Consider the following 20,366-nt stretch of genomic DNA (forward strand, 5'->3'; position numbering starts at 1 on the left):
AGCTTTCAAAGCCCGAGTTCCTTCTTCAGAAATTATACATAGCTGAATAAGAATTATGCCCAGTTGAATTATGTAAAGATTATGTTCATGCTAGTGACAAGACACAGAACATTTATATCTCGCTTTTCTCCTGGTGGACTCAAAGCACCAGAGCTGCAGCCACTAGGGCGCACTCGGTAGGCAGTAGCAGTGTTAGGGAGTCTTGCCCAAGGTCTCCTTACTGAATAGGTGCTGCCTTACTGAACAGGGGGAGACAATATTTGAATAGTGGTGGTCAAGTAGATGCAAATAACTGAGTTGATGCAAATTTTTATGCAAATTTATGTGGCTTGAAAATGAACCAATCGAATTTTACTTCAGCAGGATTTGATTGGTGCATACATTTGCATAAAAATGTGCATCAACTCGAAGTTATTTGCATCTACTTTACCATCACTAAATTTGAACCGCGGTATCCTATGTCAGAGCCCTTAAAGTGAACCTAAACTGAGGATATGGATTTTCCCTTTTAAAATAATACCAGTTACCTGACCCTCCTGCTGATCCTGTGTCTCTAATACTTATAGCCACCGCCCCCTGAACAAGCATTCAGATCAGGTGCTCTGACTGAAGTCAGACTGGATTAGCTGCTTGCTTGTTTCAGGTGTGTGATTCAGCCACTACTGCAGCCAAACTACTACAGGACTGCCAAGCAACTGGTATTGTTTAAAAGGAAACATCAATATCCCTCTCAGTTGAGGTGCACTTCAACCAGTACACTATCCAACCATGCACAAGGCAGAATTTTAAGTCCATAAAAGCATATATTCTTGCACGCTACTGATTTCAGGGATCCACCTGCATTTACAGATTTCCATAGCTTCTCAAACTAAGATTCAGCAAAACACAGCATTCCAAACGGTCTGTAACATTAACCAAAGTAAAATGATTTGAAAGGCTTGCTGCCCTCTTGTGATTTCTCCCATTTTGGTTCATTCTTATGAAGCAGCTTGTGTATCCCCCCCCCTCCCCCCATTCAGTGTAACTTAATTAGGCCACGTGTGGACCGGACCTCTCCACATTACTGTGATGTGAATTGAGGACATATTTAAAGTCTGGTCTTTAGCAGTTTAACCACTTGAGGACCGCAGTGTTAACCCCCCCCCCCCCCCCCCCCAAAGACCTGGCACTTTTTCTTAAAATTAGCCACTGCAGCTTTGAAGAGAAACTCCGACCAAGAATTGAACTTTATCCCAATCAGTAGCTGATACCCACTTTTACATGAAAAATATAATGATTTTCACAAACAGACCATCAGGGGGCGCTGTATGACTTATTTTGTGCTGAAACCCCTCCCACAAGAGGCTCTAGTACCGTACGGTACTCTGGGCAAACTGCCACAATGTAACAATGACACACACAGGAAATGGCTGTTTATAGCTGTCTGTTAAAGCCAGAACAGCTACATAATCTGCCCACAGTAACAATGTCACCATGTAATACATGTCAGAATGTGAATCTGGGAGAGGAAAGATTTTACAATGAGCAAACTCTGACTAAATCATGTATACATAATTATTGTAAAAATTAAGCACCTTTTTATATTAAATTATTTTCACTGGAGTTCCTCTTTAAGGCCAAGCTGCAGAACCGTATAACTCAGCACACAAGTGATTCCTCCCCCCTTTTCTCCCCACCAACAGAGAGCTCTCTGTTGGTGGGGTCTGATCCTCCCCAGTGTTTGTTGTTGTTTTTTTTATAAATATTTATTTTACTATTTTTAAAATAAATGTATTTATTTTTTTGGTACTTATTCGTTAGCCGGGCGCATCCTCTAGGTGACGACAAAACTCCACCAGAGTTACATCTTTCCCTACTATCCATGTCAGCCTGGAGGGGGAATAGTAATTAGCGCCACCTGCCGGATGCGCCCGGCTAACGGATAAGTACTATTTTTTTTTTCCTTTACCCCGCTCTCTCCCTTCCTCAGCCAATCAGCGTGATCGGCTGTCATAGGCTTCAGCCTATGACAGCGGATCACTTCCGCATCTCCAGTGGGGACAGCCAGGTTTCGCCGTCTGAATCTCCGGAGTGGCAATCGCCGCTCGGAGACTAAAGGTGGGGCAGAGCTCCGCCCCCTAAACAGGAGATGCGTGCAATCTCCTGCTAGCCCCATAGACAGCCGTTCACACCAATTGGCGTGGAGCGGTCCTGGGGCTGCCGCACTGCTCACGCCAATTGGCATGGAACAGTCGGCAAGTAGTTAAAGGGACCCTGAGTAGTGCGTGAAATTAAGAGTACACTTACCTAGGGCTTCTTCCAGCTCACCGTAGGCGGCGATGTCACCCGGCATCCTCCTGGCTCCTCTCCTTGTGCCTTCGCCGCCCCAGTTACCGGCGTTGGCCGGGTGTCGGGCCAGCTCTTCCTGCTTAATGACACATGGCGTCATCACGGCGGCCGGCGTGACAGGTCTGCGCAGAGCTACTCAGCAGCACTGAAAAGGCTTGGTGTTTCTTTAACAGTTTCACAGCATCAGAACTGTTTATCTTACCAAAGTCTAATTTTTAGCAGTCAGAAGCTAAGCTCCGCCTCATCAAAGAAAACTGCCTGGGCATTTTTCCCCTGATGCTGTGCAAAGCATGATGGGATTTCTGTTCTCGTTGCCTAGCATAAATCAAGTTTTCACACCTCAGGGTTTGCAGAAGCTCATCAAGCGGATCTTAGTGTAGCCAAGCTGGCACCATTCTCAGCAGGAATTGTCCTATGAGCTCTGAGCTGAGGAGTTCAAAGGACCAGCAATCTCTCCAGCTGGCAATTTTAAAATCCTGCTGAACTGTTAGAAGATAAATCATAAACTGCTATATTTGTCATATTTCCTGTGTTGCAAAGCTGCCAGGCCCTTTAAACTCGCAGAGTGTGTCGGACCTTACCAGGCACTGGTACTGAGAAGATTCCAGAACAATCCGAGTTATGGGCTGTCAGTGAGCCAGATTCAAAGTACCCTGCTGATACCACAGGGGCCCTGCCCCTCGTGTTTGGTATCATTGTGCTGGATAAATCCGGACTGACCTGAAAATGTTATTAAATCTGCCCTTACCTGTACGGTTCTGTGAGACAAAGCCCATATATGGTTAGATATGATTTTCGGTCCCCAGGAGAAGGGCTCATCTCAGGTTCTAAGGGGGTGTGTGGTTCCAGCCCTCACGCCTTCTTACTGTGTCAGGAGTATAAAAAATGGCAGAAGACCCAAAATCAATGCCCACCACTCTCAACATCACCCTGATTATATCCTTGCCAGCTTGAGGACATGCTGGCATCCGTCTGGTTTGGACTTTGATGCAGAGTCCCCTGACTCTGAACTCAAGGACTTAGCTATTGCTTTTCCAAGTGGACATTTTTCACCTGAGCTTAAGTATTCGTATTTTCTTCCCTTTTTATTTTTATACTGCGTTACTATTGTCTCCATAATTAATGATTTTCTGTATATATTGTTTATATTGCATTTATAATAAAAGACTTCTAAAGGTCATTTATTTTTCGGCTATGCCTACTATTCATCAACACAAAACGAATCCTAGCATTCCGAAGAATCGCTACTACTGTTGATAGGTAGATTAAAAATAGAGTATATTTTAACCGTTTTATTTGCAGGTATTAGTATCAGTGAGGTTAGATCTCCTGCCCTTCTGCAGGAGTGATGGCAGATCTATACCCTGAAATAGTGTGTAATTTGTGTTAATATAACTCACAAGCTCCCTTCTGGCCTGTCTGCTGCCAAAATTCCAGTGATTTCTGTGCACGAATTGTGACCACAAATTGCATGGTCTGTGTGCTGGAACAGATTGGAAGACATTGTGCGGTCTGGCCACTAGGGGGCGTGTGACAGCTTTGACTTGGGTTTAACCTTAGACACACCAAGCGAAAAAAAAACCAAAGTGTCAGGATGCTACAGGTGCTCCCTGCAAATATACCGACATAAGGGTGCATACAAACATCCAATTTTGATTGAGCAATTTTACCACCTCAACGTACTATGAGGGCCAGCAGCCAGAGGTGCTCAAATCCGATCCGGATAGTAACTATTCAGATTTCATCTGGTTAAACTCAACATCACCTGTGCGGCGGGAAGGGGGGGGGGGGTTAATCTTACCTATCATGACGTCTTCTTCATCTGTCCCTCGGCGCCTCCCACAATGCAGTCCAATCCGGCGTCACGTGACTATACACTTTCTCCTTCATCCCGGAAGTGTTTTTTTAGTCACGACACCTGATTGGAGCACATCGTGGGAGGCACCGAGGGACAGACGAAGGAAGACGTCATGATAGGCAAGATTAAACCTCCCGCCCAGCCCGCACAGGTGATTTGAGTTTAACGGGATGAAATCCGAATAGCTACTATCCGGATTGGATTTGAGCATTTCTACCAGCAGAGTTTGAATACTATAAACAGATTGTGCAAGTAAGCTCTCATACTATATGGAAGTGGTTAAATTTGGCCAATCAAAATCCCAAATCCCGAGCAATTACTGCCTTAACAACGGCAGAGTGAGAGCGAGGTGCGGCCGGATAAGAGGTCAGCAAACGGAGAGACACCGAGCCAGGCAGCGGGCAGCAGCTCGGAGTCACCGAGAGGAGCGGAGTTGTTGCACGCTGAGAACTAATTCTGCTGCGTGAGGAGAGCTGGATCCTTGGGGAGGACAAGGAAGAAACAGATCGTGGGATGACTAATTTATGCGTATAGACGTTATAATCTGGGTCTTCCAAAGCAGATCTGTAGCATCTAAGCACGAGCTCCTTTTTTAGCAAGTCTGCTGAAGAACTATGGCCAATTCACCTAGGTTTTTCAGGGCCCCATAACTTAAATCACAAAAAAATAATCTCTCACTGCAATCTGTGGATGCGTCTGCAGCTTTGGAAATGAATTAACTACTGCTCAATGAAAAACTCAGAGATGGTCAATTAGATGCTAATAATTTTGAGTTGATGCAAAGTCTTAGGGCTCGTTACCACTATCGCGAATCCGCATGCGTCCAACGCTTGCAGATTCGCAAATGTAATGCAAGTGGATGGGCCCGTTTCCACTGTAGCATTGTTGAGGTGCGTTTTTTTCAGCGGTGAAAAAACGCACAAAAGAACCGCAGAATTCGCCTGCGAGTGGAATGCATGCGAATCGCTGCTAATGTATTTAATAGGAAATTCGCATACTGTTTTGGTATGCGAATTCGCATGAAATCAATGGAAAAGCACACCGGCATTGCCATGGTTAAATTCGCATACATCGTCATCCATGCGAAGTTGCACAAAAATTCACATGCACACGCATGTGAAATCCGCATCCGCATTTTGCCACAGCGATTTTGCAACGCAATAGTGGAAACGAGCTCTTAATTTGATGCAAACTTGTGCAGCTCAACACTGAACCAATCAAAATCATCAGCCACAGCATTTATTTGGTCCAATTTCAAGCTGCCTAAATCTGACTACTGACTACAGTTGCAATAAAGCTTTCTCCTACAGCAACACCCACTTCACATTCAGCCTTTCCATTCGGAGATGGACACAAACAGCCTCATAGAATTTCATTGGACGTGAGATGTGTGATGGCTGCTCTTTTTAAAGTAAAGCTGTGAGTTTGGTGAAAGAATAATTTAGATACTTGTCTCGGTAGAGGGAAGCCTCTGGATCCTCCATAGGCTTCCACATCCCGTCCAGACCACTGCTTCTCACCAGGACCCTCTGAAAGTTCATGGCTGCCCCCCCATATGTGAATAAGCATGACCGCACTGTGCGGGCACAGGACAGCTCGCACCTGTGCAGTAGCACAGAGCCTCTCAGGCTTAGTGGCAAAAGCCAAATCAGCTCGGTGCTACTGCGTAGGCACAAGTCATCTTGCAGGTGGAGGTGGTTGGGGGTAGCCTCTGGATTATCCAGAGACTTCCCACTACTGTGGCAAGTATCTATTTAGTATCTCCCCCCCCCCCCCTTCGTTACATTTTAAACAACTGTACTCCAATAAAATGTATGACCTTTTACGAAACCCCAGAAAGTTTCCAGCTTTCTTCTTTAAAATGGTAAGTTAGCCCTGTGCTCCACAAGCCCTCCAGAGCTGTATCAAACAAGCCTTGAGGTCCTTAAATTGAACCTCCAGACTAGAAATCTACCCAGCAGCACTGAAAAGGCTTAGTGTTTAACAGTTTCACGGCATCAGCACTTTGTTTTTCTTACCGAAGCCTCATTTTTAGCTGCACAGAAGCTAAGCTCCACCCCATCAAAGAAATCTGCCAGGGCCTTTTTTTCCCTGATGCTGTGCAAAGCATGATGGGATTTCTCATGATGTTCTCATTGCCTAGCGCACGCAGCTGGAATGGGTGATCAGGACACAGTATAGTTGGAACTGTGTCTCATGCTCCATGTCACCCCCTTTCACCCAAAAGGCCATATGGCTGCCCCCATGAAATAAACATTTGCCTGTTCTTTTAGAACAGTGTGGGTTAAAGCGCATACACACGCCATATTTCCGCACACGACCGGTCTGCCAGACCTTCCCACTGGGTGGACGTTCTGTCGAGCGGATCGATCAGAAACCGCCTGATCAGTCTGCCGACAGCGCGTACACACACACGTGCTACTGTCGGCAGTCCGTCCGCCCAGCAAGAGGGTCTGGCGGACCAGTCGTTTGCGGAAATATGGCGTGTGTACACGCCTTAAAGAAAACCTGTAACAAAAATAAAAACCTCCCTTGGGGGGTACTCACCTCGGGTGGGGGAAGCCTCTGGATCCTATTGAGGCTTCCCCAGTCGTCCTCGGTCCTCGAACAGTGGGGATGTAAATATTTACCTTCCTGACTCCAGCGCAGTATCAGCTCTCCGCACGGAGATAGGCGGAAATAGCCGATCGCTGTCGGCCCGCTCTACTGCGCAAGCACAAGTCTATGCGCAGACGCAAGTCGCCTGCGCAGTAGGGCAGGCCCGACAGATCTGCTATTTTCGCCTATCTCCGTGCGAAGAGCGGCAACAGAGCCCCCGCTGGAGCCAAGAAAGGTAAATAAATCAGCGCTTGTCAGGCTTGTTGAGGGAAGATCGCCAGACACTTCGGGGGAGCCAGCGCTGGATTGCCTGCAGCTACAGGGGAGGGGAAAGCCTCATTGGGACCCTGACGCTTCTCCCTCCCTAGTTTGTCTTGAAAAAAACAAAATATATTTATTTTCTGTGGCTTAAAGGGAACCTAAACTGAGGGGGATATGGATGTTTCCTTTAAAACAATACCAGTTGCCTGGCAGTCCTGCTGATCTGTTTGCTGAAGTAGTGGCTGAATCACAGACCTGAAACAAGCATGCAGCTAATCCAGTCTGACTTCAGTCAGAGCACCTGATCTGCATGCTTGTTCAGGGGCGGTGGCTGAAAGCATTAGAGGTACAGGATCAGCAAGAGAGTCAGTTAACTGGTATTATTTCAAAAGGAATAATCCATATCCTCAGTTTAGGTTCCCTTTAAGTAGGGATAAAGTAATTTCTGATTAAATAAGTACATAGCTAAACTGTCAAAACTGCTATGGTCCATAAGTGGGAAACAAGGTCTGGATGCGAAGTGGTTAAAAAAAAAAAACATTTCTTTGTTGCAGCGGACACAAATCCTACAATAAGTCTGCAGTGTGTCTACTACCTACTTTCATGAAAGCAGACATAGGGTTAATATCCTGCGTTTACAAAATTAGCTGCGTTGACATGGCAGAGGAGATTCCTGAGCTGACAGCTGAAAGATCAAATTATAGTTATTAGTCACATATGAGGGGAAATTAGATAGTTCAGGTCCACTTTAAGAAAATGAAAAAAAATATGTATAAGCAGATTCATTTCCATCTTATGTCATTACCCATCTTTGTATTACACGAACACCTAGCAGAATTTACTATTTGGTGAGCTGAAAGTACTGTCCTCAGACAATGCGAGCGAAGAATACATTTTTCATTATGTTTTACATCTGCATTATAATGGAAGCCACTTAACAATTGTACAATGCAATTTGTTCAGCAACGGCTGTGCACAGAACAGAAGAAACTTTAACACGTTATGAAAAAGATTTATTCCAAAGTGGGTTTCTTAAAAAAGCTGTTTCCAATTCCTGTTGAGCATAATAAAAATCACATCTTTAAACAGCAAAAAAAAAAAAAAAAAAAAAAAAAAAAATAATTCTACAATCAAAACACACCCATACCTTTTACAACCATAGCGTTAAAAAAATAAAGTTATTTGGCAAGTACAACAAAACCCAGAGACATAAATGTTTTGATCGCCAACTGGATTCATTAAGCAATAATGATTTATTTCATGGTCACAGTGAAAGGAAATCCAGTCTGTTAAAAAATAAAGAAACTGAGCAATAGAAAACATTTTTGAAGACTGATGACGGAAATAAAATAAACTGACAGTATAGAGGTTGGGGAACAGACTGACCGCCTTTGTTTTATAGAGGATAGTAGTGCCGATGTGCTAATCACAATCAACTAATCTGAGTAGTAACCATGGTGAGGGATTCTGCACTGCACCACTGCCCCCTGCAGGCGTCACATATGCAACCTGCATGGGTTTATCCACATGACTGATTTTTTATTTTTTTTTAACCCCATAGCTTTTATTTTTTTTAAAAATGCTACTAGTGGTTACAAGTGCTTTATAGCTTTCAGGAAAATGTAAACGTTACAAAAATTTCTTCACAACTATAGAAGTAAAAAAGAAAAAAAAAAATTAAAAGAAATAAAAATGCACATGCATACATTCAGGTGAGGTATGTTGCCTGCGGTCAACATTTATGGGGAAGATGTGATTACTGGTGTTCCCGATGTGTGAAAAGCCAAGGGGGATGGGAAAAACAAAAAGGACAAACAAAAACCTACTGTGTGGACAAGCCCAGACACAGTAGAACCTGATGTCAGATATGGCAGCCTCTCACAAAGAGGATTTTTGCTAATTAAAGCCCAATTAAAAAGTCCAGAGGTGGCTTTGTTGGAGAAGAAGCTCTGAGACCACCTCCTTTCAGCCAACTGCAATTTACAGAACTCATCAACTGCGATCTTTCACTAAAAGGACAGTGTGCTGACCGCCACCTGACACGGACAAAACATCTCTATTCTCAAGCTGTTTTCCAGTCATCTCATATGGACGCCAAACATCATCCTCTTCACCTGTACCAAGTTGTTGGTTGGTTCCCATACCCCAAGAGAAGACGTGGCCTACCAAAAATAGAGTAAAATTAGTTTTCTTAGTGCTAAATGGAAAAAAGAAAGAGTAAAAACAAGAAATGAAGTAAGTAATCAAAGCATACTCACCATCCCGAGATACAGCATAACTGACAGTAGCTCCACAAGCCACAGAAGCAATCTTAGGGAGACCAGGAATTAGCGTGGGTTCACTTTTGTCTTCAGTATTCTCTCCAAGGCCAAGTCGTCCGTAATTAGCACACCCCAGACTGTATGCATTTCCTAAAAAGAAAAAAAAACATTGAGTCATCATATCAAAAACTGTTGATAATTGATTCAAATTTCTTTAAACCTCACCTTCCGAGTCCAGGCATATGGTGTGGTGCTGCCCTCCAGAAAACTCCACCCAGGATTTTGTAGAGTTTTTGAATGAGGTCAAGTTTTTAGGTGCAAAGCAAGTGCTTATAGTCTTGGTGCCTGCAAAAAAGGGAAAATGAGAGATAGAGATATACATACACATAGATCGATAGACAGACAGACAGACACACACACCAAAAGAGAGTACACCCCACTACATTTGTCAGAAAACCTGTAGCTTCCTTTCAGTATCAAGTTCTATGAGATACTGTACTACAAATACTCCCACAAATGTGGGCCATTGATTTAACAAGATTTGGTAATTTGCACACACACAAGAAGTGATTTTCCCAAAAATTTATTCAAGCCAGTGTTGCAAAAATGAGTACACCCCAACTATAGTCTTATGAGAAAAGCCACACTTAAGACAAAATTCTAATTAACAGGCATTCAACCACAGGTGAGTCTAATGATTCATTTAAGAGGTGTCCAGAAGACAGGTGACTAAAAGGGCATTACTTAACCTGCTGGGCGGTCTGGACGAGCTCAGCTCGCCCAGTACCGCCGGAGCCTGCCGCTCAGGCCCTGCTGGGCCGATTTGGCTCAAATAAAAAGCAGCACACGCAGCCGGCACTTTGCCAGCCGCGTGTGCTGCCTGATCGCCGCCGCTCTGCGGCGATCCGCCGCGTGCAGCGGCGAAAGAGGGTCCCCCCAGCCGCCTAAGCCCAGCGTAGCCGGAACAAAAAGTTCCGGCCAGCGCTAAGGGCTGGATCGGAGGCGGCTGACGTCAGGACGTCGATGACGTCACTCCGCTCGTCGCTATGGCGACGATGTAAGCAAAACAAGGAAGGCCGCTCATTGCGGCCTTCCTTGTTTATTCTGGGCGCCGGAGGCGATCGGAAGAACGCCTCCGGAGCGCCCTCTAGTGGGCTTTCATGCAGCCAACTTTCAGTTGGCTGCATGAAATAGTTTTTTTTTTATTAAAAAAAACCCTCCCGCAGCCTGCCTGGCGATCTTAATAGAACGCCAGGCAGGTTAAAGGATACCAGATATGACGTGACATGATGAGATAGACATGGGTATGTACAGTGCCTAGCACACAAATAACTATGCTATGTTCCTTTTTTGCTTTGTCTGAAAGAGTTAAATATCAGGTATGTAAGTGGCTGACTCAGTCCTGACTCAGACAGGAAGTGACTACAGTGAGACCCTCACTGATCAGAAATTCCCCTTTTTATCTCTTTCTTGCTTTCAGAAACCTATGGGCTCTTTTCACAAAGATGACAAAACACCGAAAAATGTTACCGAAAAATTTCCGCTAGCGGTAAACTCCGCATTTTTTCCACATCCACTAATATTTTCCGCATGTTTTCCGCATGCGGGAAAAAAGATGCAGTAACAGCCATTATTCATGCGGAAATCATGCGGTAAAAAGGTCGCATAAAAAAGTGTTTAAAAAAAAAAAGTTAAAGTCCAGCAAGCACAGCCCATAAGGGCTCTTTCACATCAGAGCTTGCGTTGGAGAACGCTCAAAGCATACGTTTTGTTGTATGCGTTTTAATGCGTTTTGATATGCGTTGCACTGCAGTGAGTGTGCGTTTTTAATCCGTTTTCAATGCGTTACTGCACATAGAAAAACGCAGGTAATTTTTTTTTCTTTTAGCTTTCAACTTTCTACATTGTTCCTCTGTTGCATTCTGGGACTGATTGGCTGCGTTAACGGATTAAAAACGCGCATAGTGTGCGTTTTATATTGACTAACATTGTAACGCATAAAGCTAGCGTCGGCCGAAAAACTGCGCCTGGGTGCAGTGTAACGCAACGCACAAAAAGGCTGCGTTATATGTGAAAGCTAAAATGAAAGTCTATGGACTCATTTCACCTTGGTTAACGCAAACTTTACCCTTTGCGTTGAAACGCAGAAAATCTGCCCTAATGTGAAAGAGCCCTAAGCCTCCAGACTTCATTAAAGTCAATGGGATGCGGAATATATTACCTACTACTTGTAGGTGATAAAAAATAAATAAATAAATAAATAAAAATCCGTAAATAACGACGAAATGATGCGCCTGAACAGTTTTGAGAATTGATTTTTTATTGCGGAAAATACAGACTTTAATCCCGCACTTTTACTGCACTTTTTCCGCATGCGGAAAAAACATGCGGAACATTTTGAGAATGTGAACTTGACGGTGTTTTGGTCGCAAACTTCCCGCATGTACTTTACCACATGCGGGAAATCTTTGAGAATAGAGCCCATTGTCTGCTAGGAAAGTGTTTTATAGTTGGAATTTCTTATCAGTGAGGGTCACGCTGTAGTCACTTCCTGTCTGAGTCAGGACTGAGTCAGCCAGTTACATACCTGATATTTAACTTCTTCAGGCAGAGAAAAAAAAAAAAGGAACCCAGCATAGTTATTTGTGTGCTAGGCACTGTACATTCACATGTCTATCTCATCATGTCACATGTTAGTTCGGGTATCCTTTAGGCTGGTTTCACAGTAGGACGTTGCGTTTTAGGGGAAGTTATGGTCGCATAACGTGCCCCTAACGCAACGCCTGGTGCTCTTTAAAGGGAAGGTTCAGGTAGGGTGGGTAAAAAATAAAAATCAATTTCCACTTACCTGGGGCTTCCTCCAGCCCGTGGCAGGCAGGAGGTGCCCTCGCCGCCGCTCCGCAGGCTCCTGGTGGTCTCCGGTGGCCGACCCGACCTGGCCGGCTGCCAGGTCAGGCTCTTCTGCGCTCCAAGGCCCGGCACTTCTGCGTCCCACGCCGGCGCGCTGACGTCATCGGACGTCCGCCGGGCTGTACTGCGCAGGCGGACGTCCGGTGACGTCAGTGCGCCGTCGTGGAACGCAGAAGTCCCGGGTCTTGGAGCGCAGAAGAGCCCGACCTGGCAGCCGGCCTGGCCAGGTCGGCCACCGGGAGCCTGCGGAGCGGCGGCGAGGGCACCTCCTGCCTGCCACGGGCTGGAGGAAGCCCCATGTAAGTGGAAATTGATTTTTATTTTTTACCCACCCTCCCTGAACCTTCCCTTTAATGTGGACATCAGAGTGAGCCGCGTTGTGCAGCTCACTCTGGCGTCCGTGATGCGTACACTTGGACGCATGCGGCATCATGTGGTCCCGCCCGGCCAATCGCCGCACAGAGCGGCCGCTCCAGGAAGTAAACACTGCACGTCACTGAGTGCAGTGAATATTAGCCATGTGCCTGGCCGCTCTCCGCTCCTCCCCAACATACTGAGCATGTGCAAGCAGTCTAACTTATAAAGTACTGCATGCAGTACATTGTCTAATGGCGCAGCGTTACTAAGTAACGCAACGTGGGCACTGTGAACAGCCCATTGATTTTTCATTGCTGTGCGTTACAGGCTGCTCTAACGTGCGCCTGTAACGTCCCACTGTGAAACCAGCCTTAAAGGAAAGTCCTTCCCATTTCATGCTGTCAGCAATGGCTCCACATGGAAGAGAAATGTCAAAACATCTGAGAAAGGAAATCATTACTTTACACAAAAAAGGTGAGGGCTACAAGATCAGCAAAGCTTTACATATCAGTCAAAATACTGTAGCAAAAGTGATCCAAAAATTTAAGAAAGATGGAAGTGCAACCATCCTACAGAGACACCCAAGGCCATCCACAGAAGTTAACATCTCTACAGGAGAGTCTTCTGATGAGAAGGGTTGAAGAAAATTGCCACACAAGTTTACTGCAGTTAGCTAAAGCAGTAGAAAGCCAAACTGGAGTGACAGTTTCCAATGACACCATACAGCGCACACTGCAGAGCAATGGCATGCATGGGTATCGTCCATGAAGGAAGCCTCTCATAGAGCCCATGCTGAAAAAGATGAAGACTACTGGGAATCTATACTCTGGAGTAATGAGACAAAGATCACTATTTTTGGAACTAATGGTTTTAAAAAACTGTATGGCGTCGTAAAGGTGAGGATTTCAAAGAAAAGTGCATGGTTCCTACAGTGAAACATGATGGTGGCAGTGTCCTTATGTGGGGCTGCATGATTGCTGCTAGTGTTGGGGAGCTGCATTTCATTGATGGTATCATGAACTCAACAATGTACTGCTCTATACTGATGGAGAAGATGCTGCCATCACTCTGTGCACTTGGTGGTCGTACACTTTTCCAACACGAAAATGATCCAAAACACATCTAAAGCTACTGTTGCATTTTTGAAGAACAGGGTGAAGGTGATTGAATGGCCAAGTATGTCTCCTGATCTGAATCCAATCTAACACCAGTGGGGAATTCTGAAGCGACAAGTTGAGCATCACTCTCCACCCAGCATCCAGGCTGTAAAAGAGGTTATTCTTGAAGAATGGAAAAAGATAGATGTTGCAATGTCGCCTACTTGTTCATTCCATGCTTAGAAGACTTGGTGCTGCCCTTAAAAAAAAAATCACAGTGGTCATACAAAATACTAGATGTAGTATTTGTTGTGGGTATATTCATTTTTGCTTCAACCAATTTGAGTAAAACTGAAGACTTTGTGAAGTTATAGGATTGTTAAGATTTTGAAAATTGTTCTTTTGTTCATTGAGCTACCTATTAAATTAACACACCACACACACACACACACACACACACACACACACACACACACACACACACACACACACACACACACCTCTGCATGCAACTTCTGCCGATTCCTATATTATATACAGTCAGGTTCATAAATGCATTTCATTTTTAATATGTTTGGCTCTTTACACAACCACAATGGCTTTAAAATAAAACAACCATGATGTGCTTTAACTGCAGACTGTCTGCTTTAATTTGAGGGCATTTCCATTCAAATCAGGTGAACGGTGTAGGAATTACAACAGCTTGCACATGTGCCTCCCTCTTGTTAACCACCCTGGCGTTCTGATAAGATCGCCAGGGAGGCTGCGGGAGGGTTTTTTTTTAAATTAAAAAAAAACTATTTCATGCAGCCAACTGAAAGTTGGCTGCATGAAAGCCCACTAGAGGGCGCTCCGGAGGCGTTCTTCCGATCGCCTCCGGCGCCCAGAATAAGCAAGGAAGGCCGCAATGAGCGGCCTTCCTTGTTTTGCTTACACCGTCGCCATAGCGACGAGCGGAGTGACGTCATGGACGTCAGCCGACGTCCTGACGTCAGACGCCTCCGATCCAGCCCTTAGCGCTGGCCGGAACTTTTTGTTCCGGCTGCGCAGGGCTCAGGCGGCTGGGGGGACCCTCTTTCGCCGCTGCTCGCGGCGAATCGCCGCAGAGCGGCGGCGATCGGGCAGCACACGCGGCTGGCAAAGTGCCGGCTGCGTGTGCTGCTCTTTATTTGGCGCAAATCGGCCCAGCAGGGCCTGAGCGGCAGCCTCCGGCGGTGATGGACGAGCTGAGCTCGTCCATACCGCCCAGGTGGTTAAGGGACCAAATGTAATGGGACAGAATAATAATCATAAACTTTCACTTTAATACTTGGTTTGCAAATCCTTTGCAGTCAATTACAGCCCCAAGTCTGGAACGCATAGACATCACCAGACGCTGGGTTTCATCCCTGGTGATGCTCTGCCAGGTCTCTACTGCAACTGTCTTCAGTCCCTGCTTGTTCATGGGGCATTTTCCCTTCGGTTTTGTCTTCAGCAAGTGAAATGCATGCTCAATCGGATAAAGGTCAGGCGAGTGATCCCATGTGTGTCTGGGCTACTGTAGACACCAAGTCACTCACCTGACCTGAATCCGATTGAGTATGCATTTCACTTGCTGAAGACAAAACCGAAGGGAAAATTCCCCAAGAACAAGCAGGGACTGAAGACAGTTGCAGTAGTGGCCTTGCAGAGCATCACCAGGGATGAAACCCAGCATCTGGTGAGGTCTATGTATTCCAGACTTTCAAGCTGCAATTGACTGCAAAGGATTTGCAAACCAAGTGAAAGTTTATGATTATTCTGTCCCATTACTTTTGGTCCCTTTAACAAGAGGGAGGCACATTTGCAAACTGTTGTAATTCCCACACCGTTCACCCGATTTGGATGTAAATACCCTCAAATTAAAGCCGACAGTCTGCAGTTAAAGCACATCATGCTCATTTTTAAATCCATTGTGGTTGTGTATAAAGCCAAAGATGTCCCAATATTTATGGACCTGACTGTACTTTCCAGTATCCTGTGCTAAAATATTTTACCTCATATTTGTAGGCGATTATGCTTATTTGATGCAGTTTGTGGTATTAATGCAGGTTTCTTCATTAATTGTGGTCTCTGTACTGCACACGCATTTGAAGGCATAAAATAAACCCTGAACAAGGCTTAAGCTGGCTGAAGGTAGTGAGATCAATATGTAGTTAGAATCTGTGTAGTACATGAGAGCTTTAGTCATGTATGAAGTGCTGGATATCTTCAAAATAAACCTGTCATAAGCAAGCTTTGCTATGTTCTGAATTGCTTCTCTGAAACAGTGGAGTATCATATCAAGGAGAGCCATTTGTTTTCTTAATTTGTCTCCTTATCAGTGTAGCATGCCAGCATCAGTTCAGTGACGGATTTTTTTTTTTTTAGCTCATACACGATAACATATGCTCACAAAAGACTATTAAAGTCTAAAGAAAGGTGCTAAAAGGAATATAGCAGATTGCTGGTGTCAGGTGATCTGCCCCTACAATTAAGCTTAGAACACAAACAACCGCACTGGAGCATTTTTGCCCAAAAAAAAATAAAAATCAAGATGAAGTTTTGAGAAACAAATAACTATCCCAGTCAGCAAGCCATAGAGTGGAGATTACTGCAAATGTTGTGGTTGACACTGTCTGATTAGCAAAGCTAGAATAATGACAACTAGATGGAAAAGCCAAATATTGTACTAACCCAGCTGATGATAGTTGGAAAGGCCAAATCCATAAACGTGGCCTTCCCGTGAAACAGCAAATGTGAAGTAAGCGCCACAAAAGGCATCTCGAAACTCAACACGGCCACATCCTTTTTCCTTTAAGTGGATGCACTGCGGAACCAACAATCTTTCTGTGTAAAAAAACAAAAAAAAAAAACTGTAAGCCTCTATCAAAAAATATTCACAACTAGCAATAAATTAGAAGTACACATGCCAAAAAGTAAGTCTGTCGTCCGAACAGGAGGACAGACATACAGTAGCAAGAAAAAGTATGTGAACCCTTGGAATTATATGGATTTCTAAACAAATTTGTCATAAAATGTGATCTGATCTTCAACAGAGTCACAACCAGGGCTGTGGAGTAGGTACAAAATCATCTGACTCAGACTCATCAGTTTATAAAACCACCAACTCCAGGTACCCAAAATGGCTCAGACTCTGACTCCTTAACCTAATACTTACTAGGATTGTGGTTTTGGTATAAAAACATCCGACTCTCGACTCAGACTCCTCATTTTGTGAAACCACTGACTCAGACTCCAGGTACCCAAAATTGCCCTGACTCCAACTCCACAGCCCTGGTCACAACAATAGACACAGTCTGCTTAAATAGCACACAAATAATTAAATGTTTGTTTTTATTGAACACACCATGTAAACATTCACAGTGCAGGTGGAAAAAGTATGTGAACCCTAGACTAATGACACCAAGAGTGAGGTGTCAGCCAGCTGGAGTCCCATCAAAGAGATTGGAGGTGTTACAGCTGCCCTGCCCTATAAAAAAACACCAGTTTTGGGTTTGCTTTTCCCAAGAAGCATTGCCTGATGTGAATGATGCCTCGCACAAAAGAGCTCTCAGAAGACATACGATTAAGAATTGTTGACTTGCATGAAGCTGGAAAGGGTTATAAAAGTATCTCCAAAAGCCTTGCAGTTCATCAGCCCACGGTAAGACAAATTGTCTATAGGTGGAAAAAGTTCAGCACTGCTACTACTCGCCCTAGGAGTGGCCGTCCTGTAAAGAGGACTGCAAGAGCACAGAATAGAATGCTCAGTGAGGTGAAGAAGAATCCTACAGTGTCAGTTAAAGACTTACAAAAGTCTCTGGCACATGCTAACATCCATGTTAGCGAATCTACAATATGTAAAACACTAAACAAGAATGGAGTTCTTTTGGTTGAAGTTATTGCTGCCAAAGGAGGTTCAACCAGTTATTAAATCCAAGGGTTCACATACTTTTTCCACCTGCACTGTGAATGTTTACATGGTGTATTCAATAAAAAAACAACATGGAAATCTTTTATTTGTGTGGTGTTAAAGCAGACTGCAATTGTCTATTGTTGCGACTTAGATGAAGTTCAGATCACACTTTATGATGAATTTGTGCAGAAATCCAAAAAATTCCAAAGGGTTCACATCCTTTTTTTATGCTACTGTAGACCTTGCACACATATTGGCACAAGGTTGCTTTCTAACTAGAGCCACATTTAACGTGTTCAATGGCTGGATTCACCACAAGGCATCTGTCATAGATGCCACATTCTGCATGCCTCCAGACATCTCAAGCAACCATTTTGCATCTTACTGATATTACTTAGTATTTATATAGCGCCAACATCTTTAGCCCTGTACAGAGTATATGTAGTCTTGTCACTAACTGTCCCCCTCAAAGGAGTTCACAATGGCTGTAACAAATTTGAAATAAAAAAAAAAAGGGATGTTTCACTTACCTGGGGCATCTACCAGCCCCCTGCAGCCAACCTGTGCCCGCGCCGGTCCTCAGTGATCCTCTGGTCCCCCGCCGCAGCGCAGTTTCGGTATCACCGACTTGCAAGTCGATTGGCCATGGCCACACGAGTCCAGAAGCGTCCTGTGCAATACTAGGTTATATCGTACTGCCCAGGGCACTCTTGTTGTTGGGAGCACGAAAGAGGACGCATGCAGCCAGGGCCGTGCAGGCACTGTTGACTTGCAAGTGGGCGATCCCAAAACTGCACCACGGCTTGGTACCAGAGGATTGTTGAGCACCAGCGCGGGCACAGGGCAGCTGCAGTGCAGGGGGCTGGCAGAAGCCCCGGGTGAGAAACTTTTTTTTTTTTAACCATCTTCAGCTTCCCTTTAACAGCACCAAAAGGAGCATCAAATTACAGGAAATAATAAAAAAATAAAAGTGGCAACATAAATGCTCAATGATTTTTTACTAGTATTTAAGTAAGGCCTCTTTCACAGAGCGATGTTAAAGTCGCACGTTAGAAAATGTTTTAACGTGGACGACCGCACAGCAATACTAAGTCTGTGCAACATTCACAGTGCACACGTTGCGTTTTTGTGTAACGTGTAGCATTATTAAAGAGTGCTGCATGCTGTGCGTTACACACGTTATTAACTGCGTTGGACTGTTTGCACATGCTCAGTAATGACTTGGAAGCATACTTTTCATTACCTGTATGCGACGATAACGGGGGAATTAAGTTGCGTTGTGACATTTTTGGGACATTGCGGTGTTAGTTTGCGTCGAGACTTAAACATCGCATCAAAAATGCAACGTCCCACTGTGAAAGTAGCTCAACACATGCTTTCATGCAGATGAGGGAAGGCCTTGCTCAATTCCGCAAGACCATGCCAAAACTGCATTCTGTATGTATTACAACCCCATGGTCCATATGCAGTTCATTTTTTCTCCTTTTAAGCCACCACCAAACAAGAAAATACATAGAATAATTTTGTCAGTAATTAACATATTTTTTTCAATTTAAGAGTGCTGAAAAGTTATTTAAAACTAAAGATTAATAAGTTATCTTCCAGCAGAAAACTTAGGAGAAAAAAACAGACTTGAATAAGGGCCCATGGCTTTATCAATATATTTAACGGTTCAGCATATGACTAGTCACTTGCTAAAAAAACATCTGGTACACTATGAAAGAAAAAAAAAGAAAAAAAATACAAGAGCCGGTTCTAAAATCTATGCAGCTTAGAATTTCCCTTAATTCCCTTCCTGCCATTTTTGGTTTCAAAGTGGTGTACAAAACAGTTTTTTTTTGTAAAAGTTTTATTTTCATGCTACAGGGAATGCAGACTTCACTTCAGACACAGTGTATGTGAGTACTATCGTACTTTTTAAAGTGTAAAAAGCCAAACAAGCAAAGAATGTCCACTAGAGACCAACAGAAGACAATTAGCAGAAGGCAGGGGAGATTCTGACCTAGGCCTTTTCGTCCTCCACGGTTGGTAAACATCTCTGGTACACGGCCCAGCTGTCCCTGTTCCCCACATCCCGATGTGTAGAGATTTCCATCTGAGGTAAGCATCACCAAGTGGTCATTACCTTGAAGAAAGAAAAACCTAATTAGGTCACACTTATACAAAATAACTAAACTGACTGAAGAAAATAATGTACTAGGGACCAAATGGCGAATTTCTAATAAACAATAATATTAAACATTTTCACAGAACAGATTTGAGACAACTGCCTGGCAATTACAAGCATTTACCACGTTACAAATCACGGCTGCAAATATGGTCTGCAGTAAACTGGACTCATCAGCTCTGGATATTTTAGTCAGCTACATGTTATGAAAGCAGGCAGCATCCTCCATGTTGTAAGCATAAATATACCAAACAACGTTTCGACATTCAAATCCCTTACCAGATGCTATTTTAACTACTGGAGAAGGTATCCGGACCTGTATTGGAACCATACTTTTCTTCATAGGCTCTAGCAGTCCAATAACACCACTGTTGTCCTACGAGAAAGAGGAAACATTTTTCAGTAACTACTGCTATATAAATACATACATCATTTTGTCAACAGAAAAGTAACACCCTGTGGGGTCACAACTTAAATATACTACTTGTTACTTTATCAATTAATTTTTAATTGGATTGCCAGAGGGATGATTTGACAGCTCTACAAAATTAAAAATAAAATAAAATAAAGTATCTGAACAGCCTCAGGGCCCATTTCCACTATCGTGAATTTG

General features: G+C 44.1%; 1 protein-coding gene across 2 annotated transcripts in view; it reads right to left on the reverse strand.

Moving 5' to 3' along the window:
• Positions 1–8,580: 8,580 nt before the first annotated feature.
• Positions 8,581–20,366, reverse strand: part of RCC1 (regulator of chromosome condensation 1) — a 78,632-nt gene continuing 66,846 nt past the window's right edge. For both annotated transcript variants that reach the window (XM_068269284.1, XM_068269283.1), the window contains exons 5-10: positions 20,033–20,129; positions 19,589–19,711; positions 16,365–16,517; positions 9,532–9,651; positions 9,304–9,456; positions 8,581–9,207 (exon numbers count right to left, since the gene is read on the reverse strand). In XM_068269284.1, coding sequence (XP_068125385.1) covers positions 9,038–9,207; positions 9,304–9,456; positions 9,532–9,651; positions 16,365–16,517; positions 19,589–19,711; positions 20,033–20,129 — 816 coding nt within the window. In that variant the 3' untranslated portion in view covers positions 8,581–9,037. The remainder of the gene's footprint in view (positions 9,208–9,303; positions 9,457–9,531; positions 9,652–16,364; positions 16,518–19,588; positions 19,712–20,032; positions 20,130–20,366) is intronic.

Source organism: Hyperolius riggenbachi, chromosome 2 (genome assembly GCF_040937935.1).
Source record: "Hyperolius riggenbachi isolate aHypRig1 chromosome 2, aHypRig1.pri, whole genome shotgun sequence".
In the NCBI taxonomy this organism is placed as follows: Eukaryota; Metazoa; Chordata; class Amphibia; order Anura; family Hyperoliidae; genus Hyperolius; species Hyperolius riggenbachi.